Source organism: Periplaneta americana, chromosome 6 (genome assembly GCF_040183065.1).
Source record: "Periplaneta americana isolate PAMFEO1 chromosome 6, P.americana_PAMFEO1_priV1, whole genome shotgun sequence".
Classification (NCBI taxonomy): Eukaryota; Metazoa; Arthropoda; class Insecta; order Blattodea; family Blattidae; genus Periplaneta; species Periplaneta americana.
Window position 1 is genome coordinate 6,294,693 of NC_091122.1, and position 21,472 is coordinate 6,316,164.

The window sequence follows — 21,472 nt, forward strand, 5'->3', positions numbered from 1 at the left end:
TGGTCTACACAACTGGATTCACATGGGTGAATGACAAAACAGTCAAGTACCCACATTAGTTAAAAAAAAAAAAAAAAACCCTATACTGGAGAATTAGCACGGTAGCTTTGAACCGTGCCGTTACGTTTACCTCCAAATTTAACTACATACACAATGTTGCCAACATAAGAACACGATTTTGGTCTGTGGTGTTGTTAGAAGGAGAAATTTGTTTCTTTTTCTCTCTACCTCCTTTGTTCTGAACATTACTGAGAGATAGCACCAGTGTTACTCTCATATATTGCAATGATTTTTCCCTGGACCACCAATTTGCTTGGACGATATTTCTACATAGAAGATTAAGACAGATCTTACAAGCGATCTCCAGTTACTAACGGTATGGTCATCAAAATTGTGTGTCCATTTTATCTCGAACTAAAATCTCTCTCACATGGATTTATCTCTTTGGTATCGATGTTTCAAGTCGGTCATGGCCTTTATGACAGTTTTTGTTTCGTAATATTGATAGACGGTAATATAATTAAAGCGGTGAATAATTTCATGGCCCCTAAAAGTTTTTTTTTTTTTTTTTTTTTTTTTCATAAAAGGCTAGGTATTTTGTCTAGGCCACAAGTAAAACTGCAACGCGGTCATAATTATGTACTTAATGCTTTGGTGAACATTATCCAGAAATTTACTTTTCGTTATTTAAATGATATTCCGTGAACCACACCTTTTCCCTCTTTATTTCGTTGTCATAACCTACTTTAACATCTTACTACATAAGCATTTTCTTTTAGTGCATTCAAAACATCGTCGTTGTACTGCATAAATCTTGCACTTGACTAATAGAGTGATTTATTTAAGAATATAATCGCGAATTTTACTACCACCATTTCGATTGTCTTTTGTTTGACACGGCTCGGTACGGCCCGGTGACTAGTGGCCAGCGAGTAACGTCGACTATCGATATTGCTCTGCCGTGGGTATTATCCAGTTGTTCCAAAAAAAGTTTTTAATGTGACTGTAATAAGATGCAAGCTTTTTTGGATATTTCACCACCTGGTTCTTGTCACACGAGCAGCCAGGACAATGTACTTCTGTCAAACATACTGTAGTCTTTAGATCATTTATAAAAAACCATTAAAAAGCGTGTAAAGACTGCCAATCAAATTCCTGTTTTATCAGATATAAGCTAGCATTTTCTGTTGGTGCAGGGTGACCTAATGTAAAAACCTCACTTTCAGCTGCCTCTTCCTGTAACATCTTGCAAACAACCACAATATGAGTACACAAAAGATAATTCTTTGCACTCACAATTAGTTTTAACTTGTCACCTGCCCACATTCTCTATCTAATTCATGGAAGGAACTCATATAGGCTAGTCAAGAAACATCATTTATGGGTTACACAATGTAGCCTACATGATTTCACTAAATTTTTCACCTCTGTACAATAGTATGACTTCTTAAAATATACTGGTAAAATTTGTTTCTGTATCAGTTCACAAAAAAACCCATTACCAATGAAGATATGACAATTGTCAACAATCTAAAAAAAAAAAAAAAAAAAAAAAAAAAAAATCACTATTTTTCATACCAACTGTGTAAAACCCACTTTTCCACCCACCCATTCACTAAATTTCTGCCTTTTAGCAAAAATGTCAACTGACTGAACATCTTGCCTTTTCTGTAACATTGGATATTTATTAACTTTCAACTCCAGAATTTCCAAAACAAATCTGGGCCCTATGTATAAAAACAATTGACAAATAACTTAATTAGTGGGCCATGTTCAGAAATTAGCAGCCTTTGACAATTTGTAAAACAAGAGAGCATCTGACTTTGACTTTGTAACCATAAATGATGTTCTCTTGTTTCTGAAATTGTCAAAGCCTGCTGATTTCTAAACATGACTCACTGATTAAGTTATTTCTTCATTATTTCTATTCATAGGTTTTTTTATGACAATGTTAATTTTTTTTTGTTAAGTTTATTTGTACATGCTTGAAACATCTGTGCTCATATCGCGTGTGTAGGATCTTTGGATATATCAGTAGGCCATGTTTACCATTGTTGTGTGTCCATTCAGTTACTAAAAAACAACTGTATTCTACATTTCGGAAGCTAGGCTTAAATTATGGTACCTATTCTGAGACAGATTTTGTCTCACGTAATAGTTGGAGCACAGTTTAGTATATACAGTCACGAAACTCAATACATAGGAAATCTGCATCCAATGACAGTTGAACTTTAGTTGCTAGCCACTAGGACCGCTACTATCGCCTCATCAGAGACAATGCAAAATAGTACTGGCACAGTCTATTGTTCCTAGTACTCTCAGTTGCTAACCGCTTGGAGCACTGTATCACGAGAAATGCAAAAAATCACCTCAAGCTTCGTGACTGTATATACCAGACTGTGGTTGAAATTAACTGCAGTAGGCTATGCAGCTCTGATTTGATTAGATGTGTCGTGCTCATGTTTTGAACATCTGTCCAATTATTGTTCATGAGATAAAACATCGTCTCTATATAATCATTACTATTGGTATGCATAGAATAAAACTAGACAGTTTTTCCAAATTTATAATAGGCCTAATGATATTGATTTTAAATGGATGAACACTAAAATCCATTTCTGGCAAGCATTAACTTACTTTCTAAACAGACTGCACATTTCAATGCATCTCTTGAACAACAAAGCTCATCATATAAACAATCATCATTCATAGCAAAATCAAATGCTTAGAATAATGATTTTTATATTATGCAAAAATAAGGGAGAAAAATGCTCCAAGAAAAGAAAAATACGGAAGCAGGAAGACTTAAAAATTAGGGGAAATACAGGAGGGTTGGCAACCCTATTTGGAGTAGTGCAAAACAAATACATAACTTCTGTGGCCGAGAGGAAAAAGGTCTTAAGTCAATTTTTTGTGAAAATGAGATTTTTATATAGGCTATTCTGAAAGCAGGAACAATTCTCTACAATCTGGTAAAACGGCTAAAGTCAAATAAGACTCCTGACTGGATTTATAGAGCGTTACCAAATGTCCAGAGTACTTTTTGAATCGAGCACACACAGAATAAAGGACTTAAGAATATTTAATACTTTATTCCTTACAAACATCACATGTTTACTTTCCATGCTTCCCTATCAAAAAGGTCTAACTTGTATTTTAGCCATTTTATCACATACTGATGCCCTTTCCTTTTAAAACTTTAAGCACCAGGTAAACAGTCCTATAATTGTTTAAGACCCATTTTGCATTCCTAATAATTTACATTTCTCATTCATTTTGACATGAAAAAGGTCTTATGTTTAAAAGTCCGTTCTACTCAGTTTGGCTTCTAGTCTTAAAAGGGCTTAAGTGCGGCTATTTTTGGAAATAACAAAGAAAATTGTTAAATGAGCAACATTACCTATTTTAGAAGAAATATAAACAAATAATATCCAGGAAAAACCTCTTAATTAAAAAACTCTATAATTGGCACCAATTTCAATCTTTTTACTGCTCTCCTGAAAAGTATGAAATTTTTACTTATGACCTTTTTCCTCCCGGCCACAGATTTAATGTCAAAATTGAACAATACCAGAGAATTTATGAATCTTTTTCAGGGGAGTAAAGAAAACTGTTAAAAACATGAAAACAATGTTCTTAACAGTTTTTTTTACTCAGTTACTGTATAAATCTTTTGTGTGTGATCGTGCGTATTTGCTTGGTTTCCGCACAAAACCAATCCGCGGAAAGTCTAAAATTCCACATTCAGTATTCCCAACCTAACACACATAACAATTTCCCTCTTATTACCGCTTAAGTGACATATTGATTTTACTGCTTTAGGCTTTTAACATATTATTTTTAGAGATGTTCAATATAGTAATAATTATAAATTGGAAACTTACCACTGCAATTTCACCTAAATTGCACTGTTAATTATTGTTTTTAAATATTTGCAAAAATTAAGTAAACTCTACAACTCCGCTAAAGTTACTGCATTCGTGATGCAAGTAACATTAACGAAGCTGTGAAAACATCAACAAGATTCCATAGACTGGGGGGAAAAAAAGACAGACGTATATCACGGCCTGCTGGAGTATAGTAAACACAGAAAATATTTTATAGCAACAATGTTGAAGATAGATATTTTTGTTTTGAAAATTTGCCGTCATTGAACAGAAACCAAGATGGAGATTTCATTGCAACTAATTAGAAATTCGTCTTTCAGGTATGTAATAAACGATCTTCGCACAAAATAATGTACGATACACGAGCGGTATGTTTTCTTTCAATTCTCGGAAATTAAAAAAGCTCAACTACATTTCGCTTTTTCAAACTTTTCCTCGAACATGAAAACTTCAACACACCGCTCTTGTAACGCATATTACTATTTCAGGAGAGTAAAAGAAAAAACCTACTTGAATTCTCAAAGACTGGAACATGTTCTTATGTGTCGAGAAGCGAATTGAAACTTTACACTTATTTTCCCTATAACAAGCTAGCAATGTTTCCTTCCTTCGAGAACTGTAAACATGAATGTGGGCAGATGGCAGGGAGACTAAACCTCTTAAGCATAGTAGTGGCAAGTGACAGTGGCAGGCTCTCAGGACATGGGGTGGTGCAGGTGCAGGGGGTGAGTCAGAGGCTGCTGATGCAGTGCATGGGGGGTGATGGGTGGCGTGGGCGTGGTGCTAGCGGCCTGGCTCAACTCGGCCTTCACCCGCTTCGCGATGTGCGTCTGGGCGTGCTTGTGCAGGTGGTCCTTGCGGGAGAACGCCTTGCCACACTCCACGCAGGCGTGGTTCTTGTTGCCCGAGTGGATCACGTAGTGACGGGTCAAGTGTTCGTTCCTCTTGAAGCCCTTCATGCAGACAGTACAGACAAACGGTCTCTCGTCGCTGTGGCCTCGCTTGTGTTGATCCAGATGCTCCTTACGCTTCAGCCCCGCTCCGCAGACATTGCACACGAACCGTCTCTCCTGTTTGTGCCCCGCCAGGTGTTGCTCCAACATATCTCGATCGGGGTACGCCATGTAGCACTCCGGACAGCAGAACAGAGTCGAGCCGTCCAGCGCTGTCGAAAGCCGTATCTCGCCGGGCTTCGGTCGTGGCGGCTTCCTAAGAGACTTTTTCTTTTTTTTCTTTTTTGTTGTTTCCTGAACTGGAGCCATGCTGCCCGACACCATCACAGGCCCATCGCCTTCTCTCTTAATCTCCGGCACAGCTACATTGTTAGTTTGGTACTTCAGGAAATGTTGAAGACTTAACGGTATTGTTGAGGGTTGAAGTCTAGCGAGGTAGTCCGCCATCGCAGATCCCTGTTGTTGCAGCTGAATCTGATGGCATTCTGGGTGACCGCCGTTAGTCATGTTGACGGGCACGTGTACCGCCTGCTTCTGATGACCCTGCTCCGCTTCACTAGTGGACGACGGTCCCTCCGCATCTGACTTGGTGCTGTCGTCACTTTCGTCGTCACTTTCCCCAGAGTCCTTATCTCTCTTCGCCATGTCCGACTTCGTCTTGACGCCTTCGCCCCCCTTGCAGAGGTCCTGAGGCTGCAGCTCAGACTCGTCGACTGTCATGGTCGCCACATTCTGCATCAACCTCACCGGCCAGACCGATGCCGCCATCGCTGGTGCACCGGGTGTCTGCGTTGGCTGAACGGCTAGAATAGTTGCCGAATTCATAGCTGGATTGGGGTAAGGGACATTAATAGTTATATTTTTACCTGCTTCGTTAAAATGATGCATTAAGGGTACCTCCCCCCAGCTCAGTAACGTGCCAGGAGGGTGGTGATATTTTACACTGCCTGCTGATTGGTTCACCATTGCTGCCAGCTGTTGCTGATGCTGCTGTTGATGTTGCTGAGGATTCTGAGGAGGTGGTGGTGGCGGCGGTGGTGGTAGTGATAGTGGTAGTGGTGGTTGTTGCTGCTGCTGTTGTTGGACAGTGGTGATACCCCTGGCAGCTGCCGTAACAGGAACGTTGACACCTGATGTAGCTATGGACACTGGTATTGCCTGGACCGGATTACTATTCGCACTCGGTGGAAAGAAATTTGCACCATTGTGTTCTGGCCGAATGTACTGTATGGTTCCATCCGAGGAGCTCGTTACAAGCATCGTTCCTGCTTGTATTTGTTCATTACTAAATTTTGCTGCCGCAAATTGGTGCATTGCGGGGAAGTGGCCCCCAAATGGTGAGAAATTCATATCTGAATCTGAAACAGTACGTAACAAACACTCACTCTTGTCAAACTTCATAAAAAAAAAGTGTTTTATTTATCGCTGTGTTAAGAGGTTATGTTATCAGCAAGACTAAATTTATTACAAAAAAACGTAGTTTGTAAGACATTTAAGATGCTACCAAGGAACTACAATCAATAACCACACATTTATTTGTCTCCTGCACAATCTCTTTGTTGTATAATAAAACGATATGTACATGCGACATGGAGCGAATATTAATTGCAAAAATACGAAAGGAATATCGCTTACAGCAATGTTATTATATTTTCTACTGGTTAAATATTATGTTACTTACTTCTATATTAACTGCCTTTTATTCCTTCATATTAAATCAACGAGGTAATTTCGGTAAAATATAAAAAATTTTAAACTTGCAAACACATACACACGCATACTAGCATTTTACTGTTTATTGTGCGGCGACATTTGCTTCCAGGATAGCCAACATGACGCGTTGAGCAATGTCCCTAACCTTTCAAAATTCTATGGTACAATACAATATTGATAAAAATACTATCATCAAAATTCAAATATGCCATACTAATAGTTTTTATAACTATGAATAAAATTAAATATTATCGAATAAACTCATATCTCACCTAACAAATTCCTATCACAATATGGTGAAGAAATTCCTAACCTTAACATCCTGTAATAATAACTTTTAAATTTTGATCATGTTATTTGTGTATAACAAGGGAAACCAAGTTAACAACGTTTGTGGAGATAAAAGTATAGCTGTAGATTGAAATATGAGTTCTCCATGTACTCAGAGGGCAGTAAAATTAAGAGAAAAAAATCGTGCTCTCCTTGATCAGCTTGAATCTAATTCTATTCTACTTGAACGGAGGTTACAGAAATTAAAACGTACTGCCAGGTAGGTTATAAAGTAAGTCACAGTTTTACGAATTTCATTCTCAGTAGACGGTGTTGCTATTATTATTTCATATTTTCCTTCCAGAACAGCAAAATCATCAGATAAATCTTGGCAAGAGCTACCACCTTCGCCTTTGAAAAGGAAATATGATGCTTGGAAAGCAAGAAACTACTCTGGCCAAGTCTCAGCTGCTCTTAGTGCTGATATTTATAATTGCAGTGACAGCAGTTTAGATAATCATGACATAAGTGATGACTATAAACAAAAATTAGAAGACATAACATCCCCAGCGAAACGTACCAGGCACAATGCTAAAGTTTTATCGAAGCCCAAAAGAAAACACAACAAGCTTAACAAAGGTTCTCAAAATTCATTTAAATCGTCGACTGCAATTGATGTAACAGAGCATGCCAAAGATTGTACTTGTTGTTATTGCAAAACTAGTAAAGGTCTGCATGGGATTCTTTCTGGCATTACATCACAAGAAGAGGAAGATGAAACCAGGCCTGATACTGAAGATAAAGAAACAGAAGAATCACATTCATTACCACAGACATTTAGTGACAGTGACAAAAGTACTGATAGTGAACGACAAAGGAAAACCTTAGCAGCAGCACATGCAATTATTAATTATTCTCCTGAATCTATATTTCTACGGAGATTGAAACAGCGATCTCAAGCTGTTGGTGATCTAATTGCCCCAGGAAACATAAGGCCATTGACAGCATCACCTTCTAAGAAATCACCACCTTCTACAAGGCGAATACCAAACACTGCTACTTATAGAGTTCCAAGATCGAGCCCGACTCAGGGTGAAGACAGACCTTTTCATTCTGCAAGACCCGACATGGTGCAGCAGACGTCTACAAAACGAGAACATCCCAGACGTTCGCAAACAAAGAAAGTCAAGAAAAAATCAGATAGGAAAAGAGCTTGTTACAAGAAGCACTGCTACTGTCGTGTGCTGAAGAATAAATCAAAGAAGGAACTTTTTCGTGAGGAAAAGGAAAATGTAGACTCCAGAGCAACACAAAAGGTTAGTTTCTGTAACAAAATGTAGCTATAGGCCTAAAGTTGGGAGGTATGAAAATGAGACAGAATATTAGTCTATTAAGTTTATATGCAGTAGATGTATCGAAAAAATAAGTTTAGTTAAAAGTTATGGTAGATTCTACCGGTAGCTATTGGTAAAAATGAAAATTATAGTAAATTTAGAGCTGAATGTGATTGAGTACTTTTGCTCTATTAGGTACAAATTTATTTTGAATGAGAGGGAGGGGTAATGGTTAAACTTTCTATTTTCTACAATTTTCACGGTAATAGTAGGCCTAGTAATAGTAATTTATTCACCATAAAGATCTTTACAAATCATGGCTTCGTCAATCTTATTTCTAAGTCTTAATCTAGTTTCTGATTATACTATGGACATATTTATGAATATGTAGCTTTGTTATTGCAGGACATCTGCTGACATGATACAATTACACATTAATAGGCACTTTCCGCAAGGTCTAAAGACATAAATTTCTCTACAGTATATGGCATATGATGCAGCAGCAACCTGTTGACTATACTTTTAAACTTCTTTTGTTTACTACTTATTATGGAGCTTGGAATTTTATTATACTTATTTATGCCTCTATATAAAATACTTTTAAGACTTGTGGTTATTCTATGAGTGGACAGATGGATATGACTTGATGTTCTTGTTTGATACATGTGGTAGTCTGAATTCAATTTGAATTTTGCTTTGTTTTTATGAATGAAAGACACTGTTTCTAGAATGTATATACATGGTACTGGCAGAATTTTGAGTTCCCTAAAAATTTCTTTACTTTACGACCTTATAGGTGCTTGTTTCATAATTTTTATAATTTTCTTCTGTAGCTTAAAAATTTCCGTAATTTTGCTTGTTGCACCCTATAATGGTATGCCATACTGAATCTGGGAATGTACATAGCCAAAATACATAGATCTGAGAACTTCATTAGAGGTTGTTTTGTTTAATATTCTGAAAGCATATACATAGCGGTTCAATTTTTCTATAGTTTTCTCAACATGATAGTTCCAGGTTAAAGCAGAGTCGATCCAGATGCCTAGAAATTTTGTATTTTTAACTTCCATTATGTCTTTATCATTTATTTTGATAGGAGTAGAATTTTGATCACTGCTATTGTTAAAAAGAGTATGTAAACAGTCTTACTAATATTCAGTTGTAACTTATTTTGCTGAAGCCAGTTTGTAGGCTGTAGACTTCATATTTTGTACACCTCGTTCCCTTTCTACAAGTATTCTCGCATGTAAGTTTCTTATGAATGGTTTCTGAGTTAGGCCCATTAAATTTTTTTAATAAAAATTTGGATATTTTCAAAATTTATCTCCATTTGCAAAATATAAGTTTCATGCATGACTTTTTTTATATGACATCTCAGATATGTTTAGAAAAGAACTGAATAGCGTCACTTTTAAATTTAAACATATAAATGGAGAGTTTTTTTATATAGCCTATTTTCAAATTCGAAATTCACATTTTTAGTGTCCACTGAGTTTATATTTTGTTTTTTAATTTCGAAAGTATTTAGTTTATCAAAATGATATTGTGGGGTAGAGCTACATGTTAATGAAAAACCAATCATGGGGAGTTGGTCAACAACAAAGTTCTGCAACATGTCCAAATACACGTTCCCTATACATGAAGAAGAATAAATTACCCAATGACAGAATGCTTGACGGAGTAATGTTTCCGCATTAAACATTGGTATGCATGCACATGAACATATAGCTGTTTTTAAACCATTGTTGCATAAACTTGGACAGTTTCTGTATCTTGTCAGATGTAAATCACAACAATATCTTCATCTGATTTTAAATCACGAGCATTTATTTCTCGATATCTCTAAGCAGAACATGGTGTACAGTCTAAATCAATTTCCTTATCATTAGGTTTGCTGTGAATATGTAAGAACACAAATTGTTATCACAATTTGAGGCCATAGTTTATTCTTTAGTATTAGCAAACGAAAGCAAACAGTCCAAAATAACTGACATTTTTTGTAAAATAGTCTAATGTTATTAAATGAAAATCATATGGGAAAAACATGGTAGAGCCTGTGTACTGTTCAGTAAGTCAATTTCATAATATTTTCGGGAATGGAGTTTGAAATTTAATATATCAGCTTTCACTCTAAGCAGCTAAGATTTCCTACAAATAATTTTACATTCTTCAAGAATATGTGTTATAAATTTGAGTATTGTATTATAAACTCAAAGATAACTTTACCGGTAACTATGAAGTTCTAAATTTCTTACTTACTTACTGGCTTTTAAGGAACCCGGAGGTTCATTGCCGCCCTCACATAAGCCCGCCATTGGTCCCTATCCTGAGCAAAATTAATCCATTCTCTATCATCATATCCCACCACCCTCAAATCCATTTTAATATTATCTTCCCATCTACGTCTTGGCCTCCCTAAAAGTCTTTTTCCCTCCGGCCTCCCAACTAACACTCTATATGCATTTCTGGATTCACCCATACGTGCTACATGCCCTGCCCATCTCAAATGTCTGGATTTAATGTTCCTAATTATGTCAGGTGAAGAATACAATGCGTGCAGTTCTGTGTTGTGTAACTTTCTCCATTCTCCTGTAACTTCATCCCTCTTAGCCCCAAATATTTTCCTAAGAATCTTATTCTGAAATACCCGTAGTCTCTGTTCCTCTCTCAAAGTGAGAGTCCAAGTTTCACAACCATACAGAACAACCAGTAATATAACTGTTTTATAAATTCTACTTTCAGATTTTTCGACAGCAGACTGGATGATAAAAGCTTCTCAACCGAATAATAACACGCATTTCCCATATTTATTCCGTGTTTAATTTCCTCCCGTTATCATTTATATTTGTTACTGTTGCTCCCAGATATTTGAACTTCTCCATCTCTTCAAAAGATAAATTTCCATTTCGTACAATATTCTGGTCACGAGACATAATCTTGTACTTTGCCTTTCGGGATTTACTTCCAAACCTATCTCTATGTTATTAAATGTTATTTCAGTTCTATGTTTTTCTCACTTATACGTTTTTTTCTTCAGACCCCTTAAAAACTTATAACTAAGTTAAATGAAGTTTTACTGAATTCTGAAATGTTGGAAAAATTAAATCTTAGCATAGGCCTATATAGAGTGTTAGTTGGGAGACCGGAGGGAAAAAGACTTTTGGAGAGACCGAGACGTAGATGGGAGGATAATATTAAAATGGATTTGAGGGAGGTGGGATATGATGATAGAGACTGGATTAATCTTGCACAGGATAGGAACCGATGGCGGGCTTATGTGAGGGCGGCAATGAACCTCCGGGTTCCTTAAAAGCCAGTAAGTAAGTAAGTTGTTGTTTTCTAATGCCAGGCGTTTGACAATAAAGTCATTTGACCTCTTGCACTCCAATATTTTTCAAAGATATTATCATGACCAGCCACTGAAGCACAGATTTTGAGGTGTTCCGAATCCATTTCTTGGTTTGAGTTGCACAATGGGCAGTTAGGGGACTGATATATTCCAATTCTATGCAGGTGTTTGGCCAAACAATCATGGCCTGTTGCCAATCTAAATGCAGCTACAGACGATTTTCGTGGTAAATCGGGAATTAACTGTGGATTATGATGCAGATATCCCTATCCCTTGAGATAGTGTTATCAAATTTTATTTGTTGAAGTCTAAGTATGTAGATTTAATAAATCTCTTCACAGAGTAATACGTAGATTTAGTAACAGGTCTGTAAGTAGCAGTGCTGCCCTTCTTTGCTAAAGCATCCGCATTCTCGTTTCCCAGGATTCCACAATGGGATGGTATCCATTGGAATACAATTCTTTTATTGAGTGATATTAATTGAGAGAGCATTTTAGTTATTTCTGCTGTTTGAGATGAAGGTGTGCGTTTAGAGACTATTGATAGAATAGCTGCTTTGGAGTCTGACAATATAACTGCATTCCTAAATTTATTGATGTGGCATAGAAGATTGTAAGTAAGTAAATAAGTAAGTAAGCATATAGATGTGAAACTTAACACTTCATCACAAGAAGTCTCTAATTTTTAATTCTTTGAAACTAATCACTGCTGTACAAAATACTAACCATAGTGAAGCAGGTTTAAAACAAATGAGAATCATAATCAAGACGTACACAATTATTGTCATTTTTGTGTTATACCGAAAACTGGGGTAAGGAGGATCACATGTGGTAAAGTGGATCATACGTGTATTGCCTAGATAAGGCAGCGCCACATGGATCACACATGAAAAGAAAATCTTTCTTTGCATGTGGGATCCATATGGCACTGACATATCTAACAATACACATATGATCCACTTTACCACATGTGATCCTCTTTACCCCAGTTTACGGTACCTCATTGTGGTCTGTTTCAGCATGACGATGGCAGTGCCGTCTGTGAGTGCTGTTGTAACTGCAGCTGTCAGAAACACCCGAGTGCTCCAAGGGCACCTCTGATAGTCAGTGATGCCGTGGCAGATATGGTTGACAAAGAGCAGGAGGGCAAATTTGCCAATTGTCGGTGCTGTTGCAAACGACAGTCCGCCTGGTTTGACAAGCTCAATGAGTTTCGACAGTCGCACTGGTTTGACTGCCACGCCCATCCTCATGCTGACCCCGTGTGCCTGGAGACCAGGGCCAGGAGTAAAGAAGGATGTCAGCCTTGCCCACATAAATGTATGTTGACTTCTTTTCTTGTAATGCAATAGTTCTAAACCTCTTACAGTGTCTGAACTCGTGATGAAACAGTTCTGTGTTATATAACTGCGTGTTTAGACAATTGAGAGAAAAAATTTGCCTAATCCCAACCATTATTATGCATACCTTGTCTGGGGAAGGGAAGGCACAGCATGTTATTGTATTGTATTGTATTTATTAACATTCCATGGTATTGATACATTGCTTACAGCTAGAATATGGAACAAGTCAAAAAACTTAATATTATTATAAAGTCTTAATTTATAGTCACAGTCTAGATGAAATATATACAGACGAGATTTACAATATAGTGTACTACAGAGTGATTTATATAGAACTGACACATTTCTTTCTTTATTTCAAAACGAATGATGCTAGCCACAGTTTGTTATGCCTCAAATGTAGAGTATCTTTGGGAGATTACTAACCTCTATAGCAAATGTTGAAAATTCTTTATTTATTCGCCTGCAAATTCACTTAATGACCAGTTTTTAACGTCAAATTAAGCAGGAGTTTTGATTCCCTGTCACGAGATGCGCAGATGTTTATTCTTTATTCCTTATTGTTGACAGCTGTTTTCGACATTTTGTTTTAGTCACTGAAAATGCAGTACACATTAAATCAACGGCTCTTCCTTGTGAAGCAATACTGGATTACGAATTCAATTACAGCTACTCAAAGGGCAAGCCAGAGAGAATTTGGTGTTCGTAATCCCCTCAAAGAAACACAATACTGGGATTGGTAAACAAATTGGAAACAACTGGATCTCTAAAAGAATATGACAAATATACAGAATAAAAAATAAACATCTGCGCATCTCGTGACAGGGAATCAAAACTCTGCTTAATTTGACGTTAAAAACTGGTCATTAAGTGAATTTCCAGCCGAATAAATAAAGAATTTTCAACATTTGCTATTGAGGTTAGTAATCTCCCAAAGACACTCTACATTTGAGGTATAGCAAATTGTGGCTAGCATCATTCGTTTTGAAATAAAGAAAGAAATAAATGTGTCAGTTCTATATAAATCACTCTGTAGTACAACACAAAGTTTTAGTATCAATTTCATGAAATGTTATTGAATGTCATGAATTCACCTACAGAATAGAAGGCGTGAGAAATTAGATACTTCTTTAATTTGCCCCTAAATAATTTTATGTTTTGAGTTTCATTTTTTATATCGATAGGGAGGCTATTAAAAATTTTTACTGCCATATAACGCACTCCCATTTGATAGACTTGCCGAAGGAGTATGATAGTCATTTTTTGACGTGTATTTATGCTATGAACTGTTGAATTAGTTACAAAGTTTTCACGATTACATACAGTACGAGGAAGATTATTAATGAAAAGATATACTGACAAGCCATGGGCATTATTTGAAATTTTTAAAAAATAGTCCTACACGATTCCCTAGATTTGGCACCTACTATTATTCTAATTACTCTTTTTTGTAGTAGGAATATACTGTTACTATTTGTGGAATTTCCCCAGAATATTATTCCAAAACTCATTATCGAGTGGAAGTATGCAAAGTATATTGTTTTTAAGGTATTGATATTTACTATCTTTTGCATAGTTCTAATAGCAAAACAAGCTGAATTTAGTTTGGGGGTAATTTCTCTAATATGATTTTTCCAATTTAACACATTATCGATTTTTAAGCCAAGATATTTGGTTGTTGTTGTTGTTTCTAATAGGGATCTGTTGTTAATTATTGCGCTAGAAATTTGCGATGTTGAATTTGCACAGGATTTAAATTGAATTATGTTAGTTTTGTTACAATTTAATACCAATTTATTGACTGAGAACCAGTCACATATTTTGAAGAGAATTTCCTGCAATTTTCCACATAGTTCCTGCATGCCAGCTCCCGGCAAGCTACAGCATAAGACCTGAGACTACACTATGGACTTACACAGAGAAAAAAGCCCCAACCATAGAATGCACATGCACAGAACAAAAGAACAGCTATTGTTAATAAATAGAATTAAAAAAATAATCTAACTTACCACATTACAACTAGTGCTCGAAATGTTGACCAGAAAACAACACTCACTGAGAGTTTCAGACAATTTCTTTTAATAATCCATGTTGAATCTTTCGTACACTACTTTTAACACTTCAATATAAATAATTGATTAAATGGCGATCTTACTCGTGTCAATTATGTAAGCATGTGTGGCTTACAGCTGTTTCGGTGTTACTTGACACCATCCTCAAAGCCTACTAGATCTCGGCGCTATCTCAACTTCGCTGCACTTCCTACACATACAACCCAAAAACCAAAAACTCAACACACTAGAACAATATGAAATATACAGACACACCAAAACACACCCTAATCAAATTCTCAACATACAGATCAATTTCAGAACACACACACTATTTGACACAACTCTTCATCACACGAACGCACCCACACAACAGGCAGCGAAGTTGAGATAGTACCGAGATCTAGTAGGCTCTGAGGATGGTGTCAAGTAACACCGAAACAGTGTAAGCCACGCATGCTTATATAATTAAAATGAGTAAGATCGCCATTTAATCAATTAATTTCTTTTACATTAACTGTGTTATAGTATTGTAGATCTCCTTGTCCTAAATCCTGATTATTTTTCAGCTTCCATAGTGGAATATTCTTCCTCTAGTCTAGCCCTTAAAATACTGCCATACTATCTACTTAACTTAGGGTGTTTGACTTGTAATTGATTAAATGGCGATCTTACTCGTGTTAATTGTGTAAGCATGTGCGGCTTACAGCTGTTTCGGTGCTTCTTCACACCATCCTCAGAGCCTTGAGTAGGCTCTGAGGATGGTGTGAAGAAGCACAGAAACAGCTGTAAGTCGCACATGCTTACACAATTAACACGAGTAAGATCACTGTTTAATCAATTATTTATATTCAAGTGTTAAAAGTAGTGTACGAAAGATTCAACATGGATTATCAAGACTTGTAATTATTGAAGTCATTTTTATTCCCTTTCTTATAAATATTTTATATATAAGCCATGTTCTGTTCAGTTGATATATCCTCTCCTTTATACAGGGTGAACAGTAAGTAATGTCATTCATTTCAGAGAATTATTCTTTCATATATTTAAAACAAAAAAGTTTGATACTGTTTTGCTCGTTTTTGCTTCCTTTTCGACATAAAAATTGTTTTATATTAAATACTTACATACGCACTTTTGGAAAACTATTGAATGAATACCCAATATGCTCAGTCAATTTAAGAGAGCAGTGTTTTATGATAATAAATGATTGAAATAATTTTAGATTTGTCCTTCAAATGTGCAGAAATTTTATCCAAACAAATGTAACATTATAAATGCATTCCATTTATGCCACAATGTGCAGGTATCCACTGAAGAATTATATTTATTTAGATTTCGAATTTGTTTAATCATACGAGGCGTGTTCTTAAAGTAAGTATTCTATTATAGCCGTCGCATCGCTGCAATCGTTATTTTGCGCATGCGTGTTTTCTTCTTCAGTCCTAAGGCAAGCTGTGCATGCAGTTTCAGAGCTTCAGTCCGTGTGTGTGGTTAGTTGTGATCAGTTGAAATGTTTAAAGTGATCGAGCACCCCTTCGACTGTGAGATGCGGTCTGTTATCCGTTTCTTGAATGCGAGAAACATAAAACCAGCTGACATTCATCGTCAACTTTGTGAGGTGTATGGTGATATGCCATTAGTGATGGAATGGTCAAGAGATGGTTAGGAAGTTCAACGAGAGCCGCATGGCGAGCAGCGTACCGGTCGGCCATCTTTGATCAATGACGATTTGGTGCGTGCTGTCGATGAAAAAATTTATGAGGACAGGGGGTTCACAATTTCTTCGCTTTCCTTGAATTTTCCATGATGAAGTGAAAACAGCAGTGCGGGAGTAGTTCGCATCGCAGGTGGCGAATTCTACAATGAGGGAATAGAAAGACTTGTGCCACGACTCGGTAAATGCCTCAATAATGGTGGAGATTATGTTGAGAAGTAATTGAAGTGTGGGGAATACAATGCAATAAAAATGGTTTGTAAATATCTTCCCTTTTACTTACTACACCCTTTTGGAACTTAGTACTTTAAGAACACGCCTCGTAGAATGTATTTCTTTAATTTTTTCTATTTCTGGAATGATTTGTTGATACTATTGCCTGATTGCTGTTCTGGAGTCTGATAATACATGGGTATTTCAATAATTAGTGGCAACATTTGAATTAACAACAAAGAAAACATTTTGGAACAGTCACATTGTTGCAGTGCTCACAAATAATCTCCTTCAACATAAAGAACCCGCCTACACACTTCAGGGAGACAACAGATGCCATCCACAGCGTCTTGTTTTACTAATCTTCGAACAGACAGCTCCACTGCTGCTATAATTGTCTGTCTGGTTCTAAAGCGAACTCCTCTAAGTGATAATTTCATTTTCGCAAAAAGGTTAAAATCACATGGGCTCATAGCTGGGGAGTAAGGAGGATGCTCTAGAATTTCCCAGTTCCATCTGCGAAGTAAATTAACTACAGGGGCAGCTATGTGAGAGCGAGCACCATCATGTAGCACAATAAGATGAGAATTCAGGAGATTTGGACGTTTACGGTGAACAGCTGGTTGTAAATGGTGTTCCAGAAAGTAACTGTAATATGCACCATTCTTCTGTCCTAACAGTGGCCTAGGTGTAACCCACTTTTGAGGTTAGGACTCCTGGAAGGTGGAGTTACATTACCCCAATGATATGATAAGATAATCATGATTTTGTGGCACCAGGAAAGGTCTTAAATCTAAACTTAACCTAAAGTCCAGACCATGGAAGAACTTCCATACGCTTCCAGGTTATAAGGTCCATAACAAAAATGTCCACAAGTACAAAAGGTCCACAAAAAATGTCCACAAAATAAATAGTTCAACATTTAAAGTCCTACATACAATTCGTCCATGGAATGAAAAAGCCCAACGTCTATGTGGTCCACCATATTATAAAGCATATCATACGGAAAAGTCCGTCATACGAAAGGTCCATACAAAAAGGCCCAACATACAAAGCTGTTCAACAGAAATGAGTTACTAACTGTAATAATAATGAGGGCCTAAATATATTACTGGTCATCCGGCAAGAGGGCGAAGGCGAGCAGTTCCCCCTAATTTTCTCTTGAGACATGGAAAGTCTATGAATTAGTAATTAATGGCAGACAGCATACGAATAATGTGGTTCAAGGATTCCAGTCTCAATTCCAACGACTTGTAGAGGCACATCACGTGAACATTTGGCGATTCGTTAGCCATTTGCAACAACAGAATCGGAAACAGAACATTTAGGTCCTTGGTGGGCATACAAATAATAATCAACTAGTAAATAATCAAACAAGAATTTTCAACATTGTCGGCAATTACCAAGATTACAAAGATAGGAATGAAATGTTTCGATTCTTAGAGCGACATCATACGATTTGAAATTACTATATACTGACCCTCAAGATGAACAATAGATGTATTTTTTCTATTACATATGTAATATATATAACATAATTGAAATGACAATAAATTCCTCGGCACTTTCCTTGCAGTTTTCCTTGTCGGACAGTTTAGGGAAATGGACGAATTTATATGTGGACATTTTCAAACGTAGGACATTTTTAAGGAGAGGACTTGCTGACAGTGGACCTTTTCAGGTAAGGGCATTTTTATAGCATGGACGAATTTTCTATGTGGACATTTCTAAACGTTGGACATTTTCGTAGAGAGGACCAATTGCACAGTGGACCATATCTCACGTAACCCTTCCATACATCTGTGCTCTAACCGGGAATCGAACCCGGGACCTCATAAACTATAGCCAGAAGCTATGATGGCTAAACCATGAGGCTGGCCAATAAGTTTTAGTTTTCATATTGCATATTAATTTTATGATCCTTTTAGTAGTATTAAATTGTGTTTGACATTCAGGTCATTACCCTAAACAAGAATTCCATATGATTCTTACCTCCTTTCACCTTACAGCAAGTAACAGATCCTCGTTTCATTGCAGGTGTCCACGAATTCACCCTTGACGACAGGCTGTTTTTCAAGTCTTTAAATGAAGACCACCGGAATGTCAGTCGCTGTGCAGTGTGCCAACTGCCATATGACGTCCCAAAATCTCGTCCGAGGGAGACGCCTCCAATAACGCTTCCTTCGTCACTCCAGGAACCGGAGGTTCAGGTATCCATCCCTCTAGACTCTTTTCCCGGAGTCAGGAGACATCCAGCCACATCGGGAAATGTTTTGTCCCACAAGAAAATCAGTCATGGCAGAGTGAGTCCTAGGACAAAAAGGAATGTAGCCCCTATTTTTGGAGATGTGAAACCGATGGCACCTCCCCCTGCTGACTCTTTGGCACTTCGTTACCAGAAGGGTGTTGCCAAATGAATGGAGACCGTTTCTGATTTATTCTTGTGCCATAAAGAAATTATAATCATTGTTTCAGGAAGCAAATCAACTGTTAAAAGAGATCAGCCTTTATTGTTAAATGTTACTACACTTTACAATATGTAAGATGCACTCATCATGAAATATTTAAAGGGGTATCAATTAAAAATTTAATATTTAGGCGTAAAGACATGAAACAGAGTATCATCAAATATTAAATGAGATATAAATATTTAGCAATTATCTGGGTTGGTAAAGCTTTGTATTAGGGTCGGATAAAAAGTAATGGCTTTATTCACAGGGGTACAGCATTTACGTACCTTCTATATAGTCGCCCCCCTTATTTATTACCTTTTGCCAAATGTTTGGAAGGTGTCGTACACCATCAGCGCGTCCATCTTTGTTCATGTTCCGTACTGATCGCCCTAAAGCACGGATAAGTTCATCTCTGGTATTGTACCGGGTCCCTCGCAGTGGTTCTTTCACTTTGGTGAAAAGATCGTAATCGCATGGATCATATCGGGTGAGTACGGTGGATGTTCCAGTAGTCCGCGTTTTCCGTCTGCCTTGGAGGTACAGCGTGGTGCAGTATTACCCCATCAATGTCATACGCCACAATGAACATCTCCTTCACAGCACTTTGTGTAGGGAGCACTTTCTTTGGACGAGGAGAACCGGGATGCTTCCATTCATTTGATTGGCGTTTCAAGTTTGGTTCATATGAGCGAGTCCAGGTTTCGTCCATAGCGACGATTCGTCCAAGATAGTCGTCACCTTCCCTTTGGTACCGGTGCAACAAGGCCTTCCCGGAACGCTTTAACCCATCGTGCAACTGTGCGATATGGCAACGCTGCATCGGCACATGCTTTACGCAGTCCTGAAAACATTCTCGTGCACTGTGACCTCGTGCCATTTCAACTTTGATCCAGGAATGTTGCTCTAGTTTTGTAAGGATGGTCTTAGGGCGCTCGCACTATCCCTATTAAAGTGAACGTTCTACACACTGCAGTAGATTGACAGAGTACTGTCGCCGCTGGCTGCACTAACTCATCTAACAGTCCTTGTTCATGTCCATACAGCTGGCAGCTTTCGAACGCACCATCGTCACGTGACAGCAGTGTTGCCATTACTTTTTATCCAACCTATGTAACTATAAAAGACAACAAAGCCAACAGATATATCTGTGAAATGTAAACTTTTATTGAAGACATACCAAACAACAGCAAATGATAGTTTTAACATGAAGTTACATCTTCATATAAGACAATGCCATACTTTGTAGGGGGATTGAGTCTCTGAAATATTTGTTTTAAAGAATGTCACCTTCCATGGAATAGGAATATATTAATCTCACCCATTACAGAAGATCCAGCATATTCCTTGTGATACAGGATGTGATGCAGTGAACTCCTGTAACAAAATTCATCAGTAATATTTAATTCACATGAATTTTATGGCATGTAATGGAAAATATAGTCTGTAGAACATAAAAATTGAAACTAAAATAGTTTTCATCAAAAAACAACAAAAGTACATGATATAACTTTCATTTTGACATCAAGATAGATAAAATCTGAAAATACTCACATTTTTTAACATTTCACACACTGGGTGCAGTTTCGTAGAGGTGCTGGGGATCTTAATATTCCTTTAAATATTATCTAACTGGAATAAAAGTACACATAATATGTCTGTCTTCCATTATATTGAAATACATTTCTTTTTTAAGTTATTATTTTATTAAATGCAATGAAATCATTGTAGAGAAACATTTACTATATCTGAAGATGCATTTTGGAAAACTTTTTGTGTACTGTATTCAGATTAATTTTGATTTTTTTTTTTAATATTTTTAACATAAATATAAAAAAAAGTTTTTTTTTTTTTTTTTTTTTTTTTTTTTTTTTTTTAAGTTTGTGCACGACATTTATATAATGATTTTTAAACATGTATTCACGATATATTTTGGAGGGCTTCTTTTGAGTGGAAGATTAATTGATGATGCTAAAGATATTGGGCATTAAAACTGGGGATTTTTGTGCTATGCATATTGATCACGTATAAAAAAAATGTTATTACTCTCGTGACAAAACAGTTTTTACTTGTTACATACGAACATTGACATACAACTAGTTGTTGTACAAGCTATAGTAGTACTTTAAAATACAGAGGAGCTGTAACTAACTTTACTGCAATTTAGATATTATGTAAAGCAGTTATTTGTTT

General features: G+C 36.8%; 3 protein-coding genes across 3 annotated transcripts in view; 1 reads left to right on the forward strand and 2 right to left on the reverse strand.

Annotated features, from left to right (window-relative positions):
- Positions 1–1,629: 1,629 nt before the first annotated feature.
- Positions 1,630–6,775, reverse strand: LOC138700921 (uncharacterized). Its single transcript, XM_069827348.1, has 2 exons — positions 6,522–6,775; positions 1,630–6,198 (listed from the first exon to the last, which is right to left on the reverse strand). Exon 2 carries the CDS (start codon positions 6,188–6,190, stop codon positions 4,583–4,585), a length of 1,608 nt encoding a protein of 535 aa, XP_069683449.1. The 5' UTR covers positions 6,191–6,198; positions 6,522–6,775; the 3' UTR covers positions 1,630–4,582.
- Positions 6,776–6,895: 120 nt separating this feature from the next.
- LOC138700919 (uncharacterized) lies at positions 6,896–20,548 on the forward strand. The gene is made up of 4 exons (XM_069827347.1): positions 6,896–7,103; positions 7,188–8,139; positions 12,525–12,825; positions 18,867–20,548. Exons 1-4 carry the CDS (start codon positions 6,979–6,981, stop codon positions 19,244–19,246), a joined length of 1,758 nt encoding a protein of 585 aa, XP_069683448.1. The 5' UTR covers positions 6,896–6,978; the 3' UTR covers positions 19,247–20,548.
- LOC138700922 (dehydrogenase/reductase SDR family member 11-like) overlaps positions 20,521–21,472 on the reverse strand; it is a 32,818-nt gene continuing 31,866 nt past the window's right edge. The window contains exon 6 of the mRNA XM_069827350.1: positions 20,521–20,656. The gene's annotated coding sequence lies outside the window, so the exon portion shown is untranslated. The remainder of the gene's footprint in view (positions 20,657–21,472) is intronic.

Excerpts from the sequence above, each read along its gene's own strand:
- LOC138700921 (XM_069827348.1), bottom strand. The coding sequence starts at position 6,190 with ATGAATTTCTCACCATTTGGGGGCCACTTCCCCGCAATGCACCAATTT.
- LOC138700919 (XM_069827347.1), top strand. The coding sequence starts at position 6,979 with ATGAGTTCTCCATGTACTCAGAGGGCAGTAAAATTAAGAGAAAAAAAT. Across the intron at positions 8,140-12,524 it reads ACTCCAGAGCAACACAAAAG|CATGACGATGGCAGTGCCGT; the intron begins GTTAGTTTCTGT and ends GGTCTGTTTCAG. Across the intron at positions 12,826-18,866 it reads TCAGCCTTGCCCACATAAAT|GTGTCCACGAATTCACCCTT; the intron begins GTATGTTGACTT and ends GTTTCATTGCAG.